At 43.9% G+C, this 18,893-nt stretch overlaps 1 protein-coding gene across 1 annotated transcript; it reads left to right on the top strand.

Moving 5' to 3' along the window:
* Positions 1-332: 332 nt before the first annotated feature.
* LOC119652784 lies at positions 333-13,200 on the top strand. The gene is made up of 4 exons (XM_038057099.1): positions 333-493; positions 9,290-9,415; positions 9,483-9,622; positions 13,176-13,200. The coding sequence occupies exons 1-3, from the start codon at positions 404-406 to the stop codon at positions 9,579-9,581; spliced, it is 315 nt and encodes a 104-aa protein (XP_037913027.1). The 5' UTR covers positions 333-403; the 3' UTR covers positions 9,582-9,622; positions 13,176-13,200.
* Positions 13,201-18,893: the final 5,693 nt, after the last annotated feature.

Here is an 18,893-nt window from a genome sequence, read left to right as displayed (position 1 = left end):
CTGGAATTCTTCTATGGGATAATAAATAAAATATTAGAACCCAATCAAAATAGACCACGGAAGAGGAGACTTAACATTTGTAAAGGTATGCCACCAACCGGTTCCAGATAATTGAAAAACTTGGCCGTCAAGTAGAACTTCTTTAATAATTGAATAGAAATAGTTTAAGAAGAGAGTCTAGATTTAGTCAGGTCTGTATGAAATCTGGTACTAATCGATTTACAGATTTTTCGCTCCGCTACTTGCGTTTGTTTCTGCTGAAATTCATTAAAAAAATCCGCAACGGCATAAAAATAGCTCATAGGCAGTACATTCCATTAGTATCTGACATCATTTCGAAGACTGAACACCGGGATTACTTCGAAAACTAAGAAGTATTTGAAAGGTTTTGTGAATACCGCAAATGGAGACCACATCATCCAAGTTACTTTTAAGTGTATTTCTACTATGGGTGGCTTCGTATTCTCCAGCGGCAGCGAAGCAAGATGAGAGAGTGAGGTTTATTATTATAAAATAAATGTTTTTGTGCATTAGGTATAAAGAAGATCCGGATTTAGAAATTAGTTTGGAAGTCATAGAGGTGATACAATAGTAAGCCCAATAAGCGCCGTGTTGGACTGTTTTGGTATCGCAAACTTCTAAGACCATCGTTCCTGTGGGAAGGGTAATGGGAGCAGCATCCAACCGGCTAAAATTTTCAGCCCGTAGCCGTAGCATTTACGAAAGATAGTAACTACCTCACCCTACATCCAGAGATCCCTTCGAGGTTCCCGCAGATAGAGCTGGGCAATCGCTTGAGTGCTTGAGGGTTCCTCTCTGCTATTTCGGCTATCCAAAGTCTGACATTCCATATAGGCTAGTGTCCCTTGCCCCCCCCCCCCTCTCCCCCCGCACTGACGTAATCTTGTACGGATTTGCGTGTGTCTAGTCTAGAAGCTTTCGCGATCGGGCTTGTTTTAGTGGAGTCAAATTCTCCTTGTCTTGGCGCAGGTGGTGAGCCTTCTCCGTCTGAAGTCAAGGTCTGTTAAGTATTCCGAGTAGATTCCATTCTTGACTGTCGGAAAATAAAAAGAAATTTCCTAGGATCCGGAAAAAGATTTTTTCCATGCAGGAGGACTAGATATTCTCTTCCTTAGTGTGTTTTAGTCTGACAGTCGCCAGAGAGACGCCGACTGCGCTCAACGAGGTATGGTCAACAGCAGAGCCCCACCTTACCAGTCCGTCAGCTCACCCTTTCTCCTCTATATTCCTATGACCAGAAACCTAGAGGACCATTGAGTCTATTCAGTGCATCCCTGCACTGCTCCGCCAGCCTTGACGATGCCTCTACTGAGTACAAAACCTTAATGGCACTTGACTGTCAGTCAAAATAACTATATTAGGCTTGGAGCTCAGATCATACCCCAGTTATCGACAGGCCTCCAGTGCTGCTAGCACTTGCTCTTGGAATACGCTGGCGAATCCCGCAAGATCCCTGCGACAACGCGGCAGACCATCTTTGATCTCTTGGTAATGAATATTGTGTCACAGCCTTGCAATAGGTGACCGGTCTTTCTATCCTGGTTAAAAAGCCCACTTTAAAGTTTCTTTTGAAGCTCTCCTAGTATGCGGCATAATCCATTCGAAATGCCGAGAGTTCTTGAGATACTTCACCTAGGATGTTACTAGAGCCGTATAGCTTTGCTGTCCGGCACTGCACGCTACAACGTATCCAATGTGGAGGTTCAATGGGAGGGGTGTATCAGTACATCGAGCGATTCTTTGAATCCTGTTAAGCTTGGTTCTATTATATTTCTTGCTCACCGCCCACTACACAACTGAACCATACGTTAGAATGAGGCCAACCACAGTTGTGTATCTCCAGGGAACCATCTTTGGGCGAAGATACTATTTCCTTACAACGGTAAATAAAAGGTTTGGCCCTTTTAAGTCTCAGTGCTCAGTATCCAATTTGATTTGGAATCGGTGATCATATCCAGATATTTTACTTTGGAGGAAAGTGCCGATTTTCTACCATTTAGCCACAGGTGGCGAAATCTGCGTACCCTTGTTCTGATGATAAATAGCATCAGGTCCGTCCTGGTTAAATTTATGCCGAGTCTATATTTTGCAGCTTCCACGCACACATTTCCCAACGCGTCCATGATAATTTCACTGATAACGGAAGGAAAGCTTCTCTGACACTAGTATCTCCAAATCGACGCGTATACGCCAGCACATTTATCCCGATCCTGTCCCATATCTTAATTTTCAGCCATTACTGTCAACTAGAGTACCGCAGCGGTAGCGCCACTCTGGAGCCTTCCTCAGCTCACAGTTCTAGTCAAGTAGCTACTTCCTAGATTAGATAGCATTATTTTGGTTCTTAGCATGGATACTGTCTAGTGTATAAGACACTTCTCCAATCCAACTATCGTTAGAGCTTCCTTGATGGTTTTGGTATTAACGTCATTGAATAACTCCTCTATATCCTAGAAGGCAGATAGGATGATGTGCTTATAGTGTAACGACCGCCCAACCGTGCTAAGATTTGGAAAAGCGAGTCCTCTCCATTATTGTTTTAAAGTGGATATAGAGGACGCTTGCTAAAGTCCTCAATGCGAAAGAAGTGAGGCAGATTGGCTGAAAGTACTTTTCTGATTCACGGCCACGGGCGCCTGCTTTCGGTATGAACACCACATGCTCGCTTCTCCAGGAGTGCGGTACGTATCTGAAGGAAATATAATGAATCTTCAAAACCCAGGACACAAACTTCTTTTACTGTTTCTAAAGTTTGAGTGACATTATGCCTCCTGGGCTCGGAGATTTAAATGTAGGAAAGCTTTTGACAGTTCAGATGATTTTATCCTCGGCAATTGTCGACTTGATAACATCACACGGCTGGGGCTGCATACCCTCCTAGCAAGGCTCTGACTCGCAATCACTGGTGGGGAAGTGAATATAGACTAGTAGCTTTAGTGTCTGACTAAAAAATTCGTTCAAAAGCCTTCCTAGTTTTTAAGAAAGAATACGCTCCTCTATTCCTTGGATAGGGTCTTCAAAAGTCATGCAGACTTACTGGTGCTTTCGATTTTCTGGCAATAGTCCAAACAGGACGGTTTCATGGTACTTTTGATGGTTACTTGGTACCTCTCCAGGCTGTCTTTGTTTGGCTGCCAGTATTTGTGCCTTGCACAGATGTTGATCACCAGCTTCGTCGAATAGATCTTCATTCTACCACGATGGCAATGTCTTTTTGCTATATTTTGCAGGCCATGAGATTTTAAAGGCGGTTTCCAATGCCTTTTTCTGAGCCCATATCTTTCACTCTAGTTTCTCTCTTATGCTAATGTTACCATTACGAGCAACGGATAGTCTGTTCTTTATAACTTGATCAAGTTTCCGCCATTCCACCCCCTGGGGACTCTGAAAGATTAACATACCTCTGCAGTTATATTTAGAATAAAAACTGTGATCCGAGAAATATGTTTGATTAAATAGCCTCCAGTTCCTTCTTTAATTCATTGCCAGTTCCTTATTGCATTGGTGGATGCCAGATATTGTAGTTCTTCTGGTGGACCTGATCATTCATGAGTCATGTAGACCGAGGGATATATACGTTTTCCTCTCCCGCCTGTTTCAGTTTCATCACGGATAGGGTGCTGGAATTCAGGTCCAGACACAGCCAGCCAGGTACGTCCAGGCTCATTCTGACTGGTGTATGTTCTAAGTCCATCCCGATCAGCTTTGCAATGAAATAAATTATAATTTTATTTTTGCAGCCCTTTGATGGTTCGACATCTTCCTATTTCGGGCTCTTGTATTAATGCATCAGTGACTTCCTCTCGGAGGAACGCAAGCTGATTAGTTGCTCTGGTCGCGTAGGGTATTCGTCGCTCTTCGTCGGACCGTCGATCTTCATTTCCCCAAAAAGTTCGTTGGTGGCAGCGACTGGGCCCAGGTTATGGCCGGTGTCGTGGAGTAGAATGTTTTCTCTTTTGGGTCCCTGACTCCGAATCACGATTTGTAGACCATATTTTCCAGTACCTTTAAGCACTCTCCATTTCTGGAGGAATGGATTAGAAAAGGTAGGTTGTTGTCCTGGGGATCCTCTTCCTTCATTACCATTCAGTCATCCATAGGAATCCTGTAGTGTAGAAGACACGGAGTTTGAATACTTTGTCCGTATACAGCAGCCAGATGCGAGCCACCGGTCTCCTGAGAATCTCGTCATATAGAATTGTTCTTCACAAACTACGGGGTGGTGCCTACAGACACTGGGTGGAACCAAAACATACATGCCCCTTTTCCCTCTTGTCGTTAAGGCGATACTTGATGACCACCCCCGACTGCGTGACCTCAACACTGGTTGATACCTCTGGTACCATTTTGCCGGAAGTGGAAGTACCATCCGCCAGCATCACCCGATTTGTGACCACATCGCTGAAAGATTTCGCACTGTTCCCTTTTTGGCCAGCTGTTGGTGCTTCCCCGTTAAATTGGCATCCTACTCGCTACGCCCACTACGATTCGGGAAAAATGTCCAACTCTTTTCCAGTGCCAGGTTTATCCCCCGTCAGATCCGCTTGTGCCTTAAATATGATCAGCAGGCACCAGATCCTACTTCCGGCATCGCCATGTACACTCTTTGCGGACATGCAGTTCCAGCGGCCACCTTGCGGAAGTCGTATGAGGACTTGCCGAATGATGCAACCTTAACCTGTAGCCCATCGTTTCTTTTCCTCAAATAACTGTCGAACTGTAGTGAAACAAAGTAGGTTGTGAACACCAATCCACGCTTATTTGGTTCTAATTGACAGAATTGAATATATTCCGCACACCCAGGGTAACTGATAAGCGATATATGCTGGAACTACTATTTCTTCACATCACTTTTGGTCAAGCTGGTAACCAGTTTAATGGTATCAATGGTTGGCTTGACGCGATAGAATCTGAAATACTCAATGGGATATCGAGTAAAATTAGGTCCGAAACAGACTGAAGTTAAAGTAATAATCATAGGCGCAACAATCCACATTGGATCAGAGCCTTGAAGTCGGTTAGAACACTTCATTTAAGGCCGTAACGGTGCACTACACCACCAGTGAGATTTGAATCGCAACCTTCCAGTACGATAGCCCAGCGCTCTAACCACTTGAGCCATCCGAACGGAAGTTAAAATAGAAAATACCGGCTCGCGCGGGGAAACCTGAGGAATTCGATATCTGAGTACCGCGATCGAGAGAAAAGGTTCACAATGGACTGCATCCTCATTCGATGTTGCCTCAAATCCTTAGGAAGGGCGGCGTCAAGTGAATACGCACGTAGGATCCCTCAATCCTTAAACAAAATACCGGAGGCTGTTCTTGTGAAGTTTAAACAATCTTTCAAGCGCTTGGGTTCGTTTCCTCCCAAGAACACCCTGGACTGTTCCATTCCTGCTAAGTTTGCCCAGTACAGTTCCCTCAGCCCTCCCCTCATTTTTAATGTTATAACCATGAACCCATTTCTGATCTCATAGAATGCCTTTGCCTCATATAGCGGCATCGTTGCCTCTTTCCCTGCCAGCTCGTCTGCCGCTTCAATGCCATCTAACCCAATGTTGCCTGGAACTCGAGGTATACATTTTTGAGCAAGACGAGCGTGTTCAGTCTGTTAAAGCATTTCCATACTGGTTTGGAATTCACTGGTTAGGAGCTGAGTGCCTGAGTTTGACTATCGGTTAGAATAACAATCCGATAATTCCTTTAGAGGTTAGAAGAGTCAAATCTGTGACGTATACTTCCGCTTCGTATATGCTGGTATATCCTTCAACCAATGACAAGCAGCCAATTGCTGATTCAAACCATATGTCAATGCCATGCTTCCTTAGTTTGGCCTGTTGCTCCACCATGTTTCAAACTTGGAAGTGAAACCACGCTGTCATGTTATTCCTTGGTATCTAAGAAAGTGGGAGCTCTGGAGAGCACTCCCTTCCCTCTTGCGGCAATGTACTTTTATACTCTGGAAAGCCAAGTGGTAGCAGACGTGGATCCGGTGTTGTGTTGTTTATGCCGACTACCTTAAGGCGCGTTCTCTTGATGTGGTAGCCGGTTTCTGACATACTTCTAACTGCTAGATTTCGGTCCAGGTTAAACATCACAATTGTACTATGCGTAAGGCCATACGTAAGGACTACCTTTCTGATATACTGGAGAAGGATGCTAAAGATGACTTTGAGATCAAGATGGGTGCCACGGCTGGATCTGACGACACCTTGCTCAGACATGTGATGGGAAAACACAACGGTAATTGTGGGACTTCGGCAGCTTGCATCGCCTCGTTATTGATGGTACATTATCCGAGTACAGAGCCTGCAATCCGTCGTACTCACCTGGCTTTCCTTGTCGAGGAAATGGCTAGTCACCGTAACATGTGGATACGGACTCCAAGCAGAAGAGAAATCATTTCAAACCATCACTCAAACGGGGTAAAACCGCTGGGCTTGACGGTCTCCCCGCTATATCGCTACACCTGCAGTTGCTATAGATCTGCTACTTCCACTCGTACGGAAATCTTGGCAATCCGAGACTTTTCCCAGAGCGTAGAAGGAGGGAGTCGTCAAAGATCCCAGAGAAGGGGACCTGTTTTGAGTGTGACAATTGGAGGGGTAGATGCGGCTCCCTGCCGTCGCAAAGATAATAGCTAAAATAACCCTGGAAGGCATCAAAGAACATCTCGAAAGCTTGATCGACAGAGAGGAGGCTAGGTTCCACTCTGGATGCTTATGATTTTACCACATCAACACCCTGTGGATCTTTTTGGAACAGTACGCGGAATTTAGATCTTTTGCTCCTGTTGTTCATTGATTTCGAGAAAGCTGAAAGAGAGTGCTCTCTATAGGGGGGACATTTCGGGGAAGGGCACAATGTCACGTGCTGCATCGAGGTCAAATCTCGCAGGATTTCGTAGTCCAAAGCGGAGTCCCTCAGGGTTGCATCCTGGCACCGATATTAATCTTTTTTGTTAACGGTGACGTTCTTCATGATGCCTTGTCCGGTGGACGTGGAGCAGTTCAATGGACAATGACATCTTTTCTCAAATACCACGGACATCGTTCTCATCAGGTCATGGACCTTGGTCAAATGGCTCTGGCTTTGGAAAGAGTGGCAAGTAGAGTTAGACTGAGGATAACCACCAACAAAGCCAAGATTCTCAGTTTGATGTGTCATCGCACTTTCACTATCTGCATTAATGGGCCGATCAATTTGTATACCTGGGAAGTGTGTTTTCTGCCGATGGTGGCACTGAACTGAATGTGGTCCGACACATTAACCGCGCTGGGTCCGCTTTCGGTGCCCACTGTTTTAAATCTAAAAATGCAGTTATTTCAACACTAAGATCAAGTTGAGATTGTTCTATGCTAGTGTTCTTTCAGTGTTGCTATATGGGAGTATCACATAGAAAGTGAACTCCACTGTTACTCAAAAGCTCCAAGCTTTCGTCAATATCTGTCTGCATTGTATCATCGGAGTACGCTGGCCTGACACTATCTCAAACCAAGAACTTTGTCGGCGCACAGACTTGGCATAAGTATGCGATGTGATAGGAAGACGGATGTGGCGGTGGATAGGTCACACATTAAGCAGGGGCGGCAATTGCAATGCGGGCTATGCCATGCTGCGGAATCCACTCTCCCAATATGGCAGACGAGTGGGTCGCCTCAAGGGCACTTGGCGTAGTACAGTAGAGGGAGAATGTGAGCGTGTAGGGAAGTCGTGGGAGAGCCGGACCGCATTTCGGGCAACCGCAAGCGATGGCGCCTAGGTGTGGTTGACGCGCTATACTCCGCCAAGGGGTGAATGGCAATCATATATATACTTTCGAGTTGCTCCCAATGCCGAATCTGATTATTCTGTGATCGGAGATAGAAGGCTAATAGCCTATAGGAGGCAATGTGGTCAGCATTGCGCTCGCCCGAGGTTATTACCCTGATTAGACTTAGGTACTCATTCACAGCTGAGTCGACTGGTATCTGCCACTGTGAGATTTGAACCGCCACAACAGTGAGATTTGAACCGCGACCTTCCGTACAACAGCTTTGTGCTCTAATAACTCAGCTATGCGGACACAAATTTTTAACATTACTGAGGGTAAGTTCTAGAAGGTACTCATCTCTTGCTCTCGTTGCTTCTGCAAAGCCCATGGTGGGCGTTGCCATCACAGCCGAAAATAAATTATAGTACCTCCCTCTTGCAGAACTTTGCCAGTCTAACAACTAATCCCCTTCTCAATCGCTGCAGCTTAGGAAAGGTAGACCGCCAACATGTATGCCGCTGATATATCATCCCCAGAATATGCCGAGAATATGTCGAGAGTTCCGTACGCTTTCACCCTAGCAATTTTGGGACTATATTGTTAAGCCGGCCGGTAGTGCCTTCCGTCGTGCAGTCTACCGATGCTAGGAGCCTTAGCCTGTCCCGAACCTTCTTGAAGACCTCTTCTGGTTTCAAGTTTTTTTTTTTAAGATAGCGGAGATACCATTTAGCATCTACGCCACTAAGGTCTCTTTCCTACCCGCCGTTTGATATGTTGACCTCATACGTATTCTCACTGGTCTCCACTTATTGAGAATGGGCTTTGGTTGGTTGCGTTCTTCGCATCAGGCCAATGTTGATCTTGCTTCCAATGCTTGATTTCCCAGCTTCTCCTTCCCTGTGTGTAGTCACCTAGTCTTCAATATAGCAAAGGTGTGTCTTCGCCTGGCGGGTCTGTTTGTTGATTGATTTCTTGATTTTCTTTGACTGTAATATTCATATAGTTCTCACGAGTGCCACGAGTATGGGAGTTAGAAGGTCCGTCGTGCCCTGGCCCCCGTAGCATGGTAAGGTGAAGTCCACCCACTGAGCTAACCAGATATCACTGGGGCTTCTTCCGAATATAGTTGTTTACCCCCGACTACAAACAACCCAATGGGCAGGGTTCGCATAACATCCTGAATTGAGGGAGGCGTTTTTCGACTCCTTGGTTGTGGCTATCATTACCCACTAATATTCTTAGTAGACGAGGGGCTTGGCTCCTGGAGTGACAAATAAGTTACCTCCCAAAAGACTGAGTTTCGCTTCAGTCTATCCTGCAGTCGACAAGACGATTTGCGTTGCTGCTTCCGATTGAAGTTTTTCCATCCTTTTTCCACCCCATTTCTGACTCCGGATTTTAATATTGATTATCATTACTTTATTCAAACGGTTTTTATAAGTTTTGTCAATAGATATAGAAAAAATGCTTTTTATATTAGATTTTACTAAATGTGGAATATTTGGTTTTTTAGATGGTCAAAGTAGTTGAATGCTTTTCGATGACAATTGTGGGTTGCGTTAGGGACACTGAGGAATGGAAGGCAGCGAAAGCTGTCGTTGCATGCGTAGAAGAGAGAGGCTTTGGGTATTTACCGGTGGTATGTTAATATAAAAATTAGAAGCAAACAAATTCAAAAATTCTCATTTTACCACTGAATTTTGTAGTGCATAATGGAACGGGTATCTCGTATTAGGAGGATCTTTCAATGCGTTACCAAGATTTCTCAGGAATCTAATCCGTTCAAACATTGTAAGGGATTATAAAAAAGGACCGACTAACTTTCCAAATCAAAGAGATAGATAGAGTAAGTATGAATCTTTTATCGATTAATCCAACAAACAGTGCATGCATATCTCGAATGATAAAGAGTATCTCCTCAATTGTTGTCACCATTTTGTTTCATAAGGTTATTACCGTGCAGCGAAGTATAATAGATTGAACCCAGCAAAATATTGGGTGCAGTTCAAATCTATTAGAGTTTGTAATATTTCTGTATCTTGCTTTTGGTCCAGCTCCTTCGGATTACCATTTAAGTGTTACTTCGAAGGGTGGGTTTGTCCAAAGGCACTTGTCCTTCTGCTGTTTTCTGCTTTCCTCCTTCTAACTTTCTTCAGTAACTCGGTCTGTATTTTTACTATTGCGGAAGAAATTGTAAGCCAGTGCTCTTTCGATCTTAGTATCTCTTCAACTAATATTCTCCGGGCTCATGCTCTTTCCCAGCGCTCGGTTCAGACTGCTTCTCTACATCACGAACATTGCGGGGCAAAATATGCTTCGACTCCGCCACTACGCCACCGTATCGAAGACAGTTCGGCGAATCATCCAAACCAAAGGGATGTAGATACTGCCTGTAGCAAACACCGTGTCCCGTGTGAAACTATTATAGGTAATGTGATAGTTTCTGATCAAGCCATACCCTAATGTTAAAACTGATCCTGTGCGTCCAGGAAACCTTTGTCAGCTCGTCTCATTTCAGTTGCTCGAGATCTTACGGCTTTGGCCGCATTCTGTCTTTTGTATTGCCCTCTTGACGTCATGCTTTATATAGCACACTCTTTGTTTTCGACAGAATGTTGACCAGGATCATGCCACTATACGTACCGCCTCATCTGATGTGGTTCTATTATAGAAGCGCTGTGAACCCTCAGAGCCATCAGCCGGTAAACCGAATTCATCTTCTTCCGTCTCTGAGAGTTTTCAAACGTCTCCGGCTAAACAAGTGACGCATGGATCGAACCACACCGGCTAGAAGTCATCTGGGGGACTTCACCGCTCTCACCATCTTCACCACGAACACCTCCACGTCTTACGGGTTTTTTGCTGCGACGACTACAACCAAGTCATCAGCAAAGCCGGCAATCGTAACCTTTTCTCTCTTTCAACATCTAACTCTGTGGTACCTCCGCTATGACGAGATACATTCTCTTTAGGGCCCTTATCCGTTTCGTACAACAGGGGCAAGACTCGGAAAATATTCAGGAAGACTTATATAAGCCCAAGCCGCTTTAATTTGGTTTCAGTTAGCAAAGTTGACTGACTTTTTGACATCCAATGTTATCAAGGTACAGCAATCACCCGAACTTCGCGCGTCTTTTACCAGATACACCACCATGTTTATTGCATCCATCGTAGAGTGGGCTCGCCGAAACGCCCATACATTATCCCCATTATATCCAATAGAAAGATCGGTCGATATGATGCTGGATCCCCAGGTGGCTTATTGCATTTGGGAAGCTCCTTTTTTAACTGCGCAGGGAATATTCCTTCTTTTAGGCACGTCTCGAAGCTAAAAGATCAGGGATGCTATCTAAACCTGGCTTCTTGTTGCCGTCGATTCTACCACATATTTCCCGTGGCTCCCCCTCGGTTACCAAAGATGTTGTTTTGGTGGTGAGGAAATAGAGCGGCAACAATATCTTTCAGAGCGCGTGAGTGAATCACCTGAGGTGATCTTTCCAGCTTTTTCATAACCACCCTGTAAGCCCCACCAAAGGGATTATATCGATATGGTTGCAGAAATGCTTGAAGTAGGTTGTTTTGCTCCCCCGAATGTGATCGTAGTTGCCGAGCTTTCCGTAAGCCGAAGGGTAATGTTTCCTTCGACGGAAATACGCGGTTCGCGATTTTACTATTTCGTTATTCCATTAGCAGTTTCAATACCTACTAGGGAGCAGTCACCTTCTGGGCATCGTAGCATGGTTCCGCCATTCGTTGGGTGATTTTTTCTCTACAGGGATATACCGAGCTTGAACATCGTAGAAAACGTGTCCTCGCCAAAAGTGTTCGTCTGCCAGCTGAGCAGGCCATCGAGAATTCTGCAAGAACTCTTTTCCAAGCTCAATCCGTTCTTGATTACCAAGAAGATTGCTTTGTGGTCGCTGTGAGTATAGTGCTCACGAACGTGCCATGGATTTCTTTTGACTAAAGTGGCGCTTACGTATGTTAGGTCCACTATAGACCCTAGACCCCTCCCTCTGAAAGTTTATGCAAATGATTCGAACAGAACACATCCTCCCAAATTCGTTGTTCGACTGCGCCAGCGCGTTAAAATTATTTGGCCAACATTTCATATACGAAACCAGAGCACTCAGCATCTGTTCATACCCGGCAAATGAAGCGCTGTCTGGAGCATAGCATCCAATCCATCCTCAAAATTTTGCATTGTTTCCTGGAAGGCTTATTTTCCCCAGGCTGCTTGGTTCGTCTGATATTTGACACAATTGCCACCAACGTTATTTCGATATGACTAACTAATTATGGCCACATCGATAATTTTCTCGCGGATAGCTTGCGATCGTAGATACGTAGGTCCTTTCTACCAATGGTTGAGATTGATTTTTATCAACATTATACGCGATTTGCGCTGAGGGCTCTTCTGCATTTCGGGCAACTGCTGTTGTCTGCAAAGTGTCGTTGGTACACACCAACTCTCCTTTTTGCAAAGCAGGCAATTTGGGTTTCCTGTATGTCTTAGGTCTGCCATTCGAACTGGTGCATGCTTACCTAATGTGACCGAAGCCAAAGCATCTAAAGCCCCGGAAATTGAGACGGAACTTATTCTTACTGCCAACAGTTTGATAACTGCTTCCACTGGTAACCTGATAATTGCGGCTTTTATTCCACGGAAAGCTTTCTTCAGCGGTTCCAATCTCCACTTTTATAGTCCGATAAGGTCGAACTGCTTTTCTACCGGCTCGTGAACCTCCGCCTTTGTAGTGATCTCTCTATATCCTTGCTCACTATAGTCCTCTCCCCATTGCTAGCCCTTATGTTCTGTCCTAAGGTCTTTCCAATGTTTTCACGGTTACATCCTTCCATTTTTTGAGCTCCAACATAAGGTCTCCTTTCTGCGAATGTATAATGCAAATAATTTTATCTCTCAAATTGGTGAGTCTTAGGTCTGCCTTCATACCCCTGAAAATGTGAGCGTATTACGCTTCATGTTGCTTGGAGCTGATGGTAACCTCCGGTCTTAACTTCGTTCGATCTCTCATTTTCCGATGGGCAACTTTTCTCCAGGCTTCCACATCCTCCTTTTAAGATCCTTCCGGTGTGAAGATTTGCTATGATCTGAATTTCCTTCAATAGAAATGCTGATAGATATTAAATCGATTAAATTACAGTAGTAAAATCACAATTGCAATTTAGCTTATCGAAATCGTTCCGGGGAAATTTGACTCCATATTGCTCGATGGAGATTCTCCCCAATTTTTGACGTAATGAATGTCAAGGTAAAGGCTAGGTTTCTATTTGCGTCACTTGTCTGCACTGAATAAACTGTTTTATCTAAATTCAGAAATGTGACCTTATTATTATATTATAACTTTATGACTAATTTCATCAGTATCTTTTGTAAGGTATAGAAAGCAACAATTGGGAACCGAACTGAATACAACAAAACGTAGAAATGGAAATACTTTTCATGGAAAATATGGAGAAGGACATAAAACTTAAACATCTATTATTCCTAACGTATTGTAACCAACATCAATAAAAATATAAACGTTTACACTGATTTTTTAAGACATCTTTGTATTATCGCCCGGCTGCGCAGGGTGCGCGCACTTGGCTCGTCTTTGTCCTACGATGAGAAGATTTATTTGCTTTTTTGCAGCATTTTTCTTTTCTTCCTATTTGGCATCTTTTAGTACTTCCATTTGCCCCTGAAGTTCCTTCATATTTTAAATTTTTCGAAAACTCTAAAACTCTAAAACCCATTAATAAAATTAAAAATATTTATCAATATTAAGAAATGATCATTAACCCTTTCTTGTTGTTGTTTTCTCCATGAACATGCCATGTCATTTTAATGTTTGACTCAGGAATTTGCAGAGAGTTTATATATGCGAGTATTGCTGCGAAAGTGGCTGATATTGCGGGTAAAGTAAGGGTTGGGATGGCATGGTCGAGTAAGTTTGGTACCGTTCTTTGTCGTGTCTGGAACGTGGCTGGCAGCTTTTGGAGGCTTGTGTGATTGTGCGGATTGAACCGCGAGATTTGTAGTTTCTACCGTGAAAAAAATTCCAAACTTATATACTAAACATTATCAAATTTAACTGAGCGAATTTCAGTTTTTTGCCCGAAATTAGATAATAGTTTATGTGCGTGACTCTCTCTGACTCTGCTTGTAGTCTCGACTTTTTATGCGAATTCGAAAATTTGTGGTCGAAAAATTAAGTGAGCGGTAGGTCGCAAATTCGGACATCTATTCAGCGGTTCGAGGGGCGCTCTACCGATATATGCTGCACACGTGGATTCTCACTCCGTATAAACAGGGCGGATTAGGCAAATGATACAACACGCTGCTTGCAGACAAGTCCCTGTCAATCTATTGCGTTTATGATCTTGTGGATACACCTCCAAGTAAGAAGTTACATTAGGTCACCCTTATTCACCTATCTGACGCAATGTAGAAGAAGCGCTGAATTTAGTCCAAGCATACCAACTCACTGTTGGTCAAAGGGTAGTATAGGTCGATGGAGCATAAAACCTGAGAAACGCCTGCTGAACCAACACCAACAGCTCTACTACTAAACCCTCCACGTGGTGACCACTGGGAGCTCTTTCTTAACGAGAGAAGGATGAAGGCGAGTCTCCCGCCCCTAAAAACGGGATAAATTGTACCAACTGGTCCTCCAGGTTGGGGTTGGGTAGGGCTGACAACCCTACACGGAAAATCGAAGTTACGAAGCCACAACAGGAGCCTCGGACTGGACTTATAGCACAACAACAAACCTGGCAACAACAACGAAATAACGATTTGCGCATTTTCTCATGAACCGTGCGCTCCCTGTACAGAGATGAAGCTGCCAAGCTGCTAGCCGCTTCCCTGTCCTAATATAGGGCTGATGTAACAGCGTTGCAGGAGATGCGTTGGACAGGGACCGGTTTCCTGGAGAAGAGTTGCTACACCATATGTCAACCATGTTGCCCGGAGTAGGTTTCTTAGTCAACCAAAAAATGAAACCTGATGTTATCGGTTTTGAAAACATAAGCGAACGGCTATGCACTCTGCTCTGCTCTGTGAGGCAAATTTAGCAATATAAGCCTCATTAACTTTCACGTCCTTATAGAGGAGACTGCATAGTCGGAGAAGAACACCTTCTACGAGGCAGTAGAATGAACCCTCGAAGCCTGTCGCAGATATAATATCAAAATCATACTCGGAGATTTTAATTACCAAGTAGGAACGAAGCCCATATTCAGGCGATACGTTGGCTCCCATAGCTTATATCAAAATATAAATGATAGCGTATTGCGGATTATTCATTTAGCAGTGTCACACGAAATGGTTGTTGGAAGTACCTGGGTTGCGCGGAAAGCGGTCCACAAGCATACGCGGGCCTCTCCAGATGGGACCATTTTCAACCAAATTGTCCACGTGTTGATCGAACGCCGCCACCTCTCAGCCTTGATGAATGTCCGAAAATTTAGGGGGCCCAATATAGGCTCGGATCACTATCTCGTTGACATGGTGCTCCGAGCTCGAATAACAATAGCACCCAGAAATCCCTCTGATAATCAGGTGAGAGTTAACACTGAAGCCATCCACAACACAGCCCTCCGCGACACCTATAAGGGGGGGAAATGGATGCCGCAATAACCGCAGTCAACAGAGATCATGGAGATGAAGCATTAACAACTGATCTTCACAATCGCCTGAAGAACGTTATCATAAATACGGCCACAAACTTACTTGGCCCCAGCCGCAAAAAGAGTCGGAATGGCTGCTTTGATGATGAATGTAAGCTAGCAACGGAACGGAAGGATCCTGCATATCGAGTAATGCTGCATTCTCGAAGAACGCGGAAGAGCGGAGAAGTGACTTCACAGACGGAAAAAGGAAGCCTGGGAGAACCAATAGGTCTGTGAACTCGAAAAGTACAGGAAGCAACCACACCAGGCGCGCAAGTTTTACCAACAAGTCAGCAGGATGAAGCCTTATACACCGCGATGCTGATCCTGTCGAGGCAAAGAGGGAAATCTGATTTCTGACATAATGGGCATATTTGAGTGATGGGTTGAGTACTCTGATGAACTGTCGTTGGCGAGTTGGAGATCCCGCCAACTGAAGACGATGGAAAAATACTGCCACCACCGAGTACAAACGAAACAGTAAGCGCAAGTCATCGGTTTAGAAAACATCATAAGTCGCCAAGAGCCGATGGAATTACAGCCGAATTGGCTAAATATGGAGCCGACCAATTACACCAAGTGGTTCATCAACTTGTGCTCAAGGTGTAGGACAGCGAATCAATCCCTGACGATTGGCGAAGATGCATTATCTGTCTCATACATAAAAAGGGAGATATCGCACAGTGCAGCACTTATAGAGATATCACGTTGCTGAGTACCATCTAGATATATAGATATAGATATTCTTCGCTATCTTGCTAGGCTGAATAGCCCTATACGCCCAGAACATCATAGGCCCATACCAAAGAGGTTTCACTCCAGGCAAATTATTAACAGATCAGATTTGCTCTCTGCGGCAAGCGATGGAATATTGGAATATGGATATCAGTTGCCCCATTTTTTCTTTGACATTAAAGCCATGAGAGAACTCAGTGTCTTGGCGAAATTGATAAGATTGATTATGCTTACCCTGATGTGCGAGGCCAGATAAAAGCAGCAGGATCACTCTCGAGACCATTCAACATCAACAACGGTCTACGACTAGGGGACGCCCTATCATGCGTCCTCTTCAATCTGGCCCAGGTGAAATTGATTTGCGATGTAGACGTAAATGCAAGAGGCACAATCCTCATCAAGTCCATCGAACTACTGGCCTACGCTGACGATATCGACATTATGGGAAGAACAACGCGAGATGTACAGTCTACTTTCATTCAGATCGAGCAGGTGGCGCGAGATCTTGGGCTGCACATCAATGAAGGCAAGACAAAGTACATGGTGGCAACGTCAGCGCCAAAAACCAAAGAACGAATGACATCGAATCACACTGGTCAAACGAAAACAATAAAGATAGGAAACTACAGCTTTGGGACCGTTGAAAATTTCTCCTATCTAGTGTCGAAAATCACAACCGACAACAGCTACGACGATGAAATCCGTGCACAATCGTTTGCAGCCAACAGAGTCTATTTCAGCTTACAAAATCTATTTCACTCAAAATTTCTCACCATAGGGTCAAGGCTCTTACTGTACAAGACTATGATCTTGTCAGTCCTTATGTATTCCTCGGAGACCTGGGTCCTTAGCAAAAAGCTGCGAGAGAAGAATCCTCCGAAAAAATTTTGGTCTTCTACATGAGGATAGAAGATGCCGCAGCCTACATAACGATGAAACCTATGAGCGATACTGCGACCGGCTGGTTGTGGATAAAATACGGCTCAACAGGTTGTGGTAATCCGTATGGATGAAGATAATCTAGCTCGGAAAGTCTATAAGGGCAATATCTATGGCAGAAAAAGAAGACGAGGCAGACCCTTCCTGAGATGGAGCGATGGCGTAGGTCAGAACGCCAGACAGCTTTTAGGGATATCTTGTTGGTGGACCTCGGCGCAAAACTGGGAGGTCTGGAGTTCCTTATTAAGGCAGGGCTAGACCGGATACCGGCTGTTGCTTTGAAGCTTGTCCCTTTCCTGACGTTGGATATGCTGACCTCGGACATACCCTTCTTCGTCCCTGCTTTTTGAGTAGGGACCTTCGTTGGTTGCGGTCTTCACCGTAGACTAATATTGAACTCCACTCCTCCGCTGCTTGATTTCCCAGTTTCTCCATTTTTGGGTGTTGTCGGCTGACTCTCAGGGTTGCGGAGATGTGCCTTCCCCTTGTTTTTTATTTGAATTTTCTATATTTTTTATGGCAGGTGTACTCATTCGAATCGTATATGGGTATCGAATCGTGTATGGGAGTTTGAAGGTTCGCCATGACAAAGCCCCCGTAGCATGATAAGGCCAAGCTTACTCACTGAGGCGACCAGATATCAGTGAGGCTCAGTCTGAATACGGACAGTTACCCCTGACTGCAAAATAATCCAATGGGCATAGCTGGCATAACGCCATGGATTGAAGGAGGAATTTTTCGACTTCACGGTCTAAATCGGTAGCATTTTGTTAAAAGTAGGGTCATTTCATACAGAAGGTGGCTCTCACGACACACTAATGGACAAGAAACTTGGCTCCTGGAGACCCAGATATCAATCACAGAGAGGGATAGTTTGGCTCCCAAAGAGTTATACTTCGCATCAGTCTGCTGACCCTGGATCAGATTTAGTGCATCTATCAATAGTCACTGTTGATAATAAGATACGTTTCCTTATGGGTTGATTGGTGGACTGCGGATATTCATTATGATGATTTTGTTATTACGCGGATATTCAACCATTTGTAATAATTTCCACCGGAATGTTCTAAATCAAATTAACGGCTTCCACTCAAAATTCATATCTTTCTGCATAAAATGAATGTTAACGTTAATCTCATTTGGAAAATTATTAATTTGATTTGGAAAAATTAAAATTTCCCTTTTACAGTGGGGAATTTGCTTTGGAAAATTGTTAATTTAATCTGTAATGTCGTTAATTTGAGGCGGAAATAATGATGAAAAAAATATCTTTTACTGACGATCCGTTTAGCTTATTGGTCGAAATTCAGATAGATTTATATAAATATCTACTTGAATTAGTTTGGTAGGTGAAAGAGCAATGGCTTTTTGCTGGTTCTAGATTTATTTTATCATTTTCTGATGAATTTTGTTTTGTTACAACACAACAGACGAGCCATTGATCCAAGAGGTAGTTTGCGTACACATTTTTATAACACGTTCAGATACGAACATCAACCATAACACTCATGTCCAGAATGAAAATATACATGTGAACTTATATTGCTTTATATTGTAATATTATAATTCCTGAGAGAATATTATGAGTTCAAATACATAAATATTTATGTGCCTTGTTGCCACAATAGGAATTATTTTTAGAAGTGGAGCAGTTCCACGTTTGGAAACTTGCGAAAATTCTTCAACTCGAATAAATGAGTTTTGCACTGATTTGGAATTTAAATAAGAGACAGTATGGGACATCTATTTCCTGCAGCTAATCACAT

Source organism: Hermetia illucens, chromosome 3 (genome assembly GCF_905115235.1).
Source record: "Hermetia illucens chromosome 3, iHerIll2.2.curated.20191125, whole genome shotgun sequence".
In the NCBI taxonomy this organism is placed as follows: Eukaryota; Metazoa; Arthropoda; class Insecta; order Diptera; family Stratiomyidae; genus Hermetia; species Hermetia illucens.
This window is presented reverse-complemented; position numbering and strand designations above follow the sequence as displayed.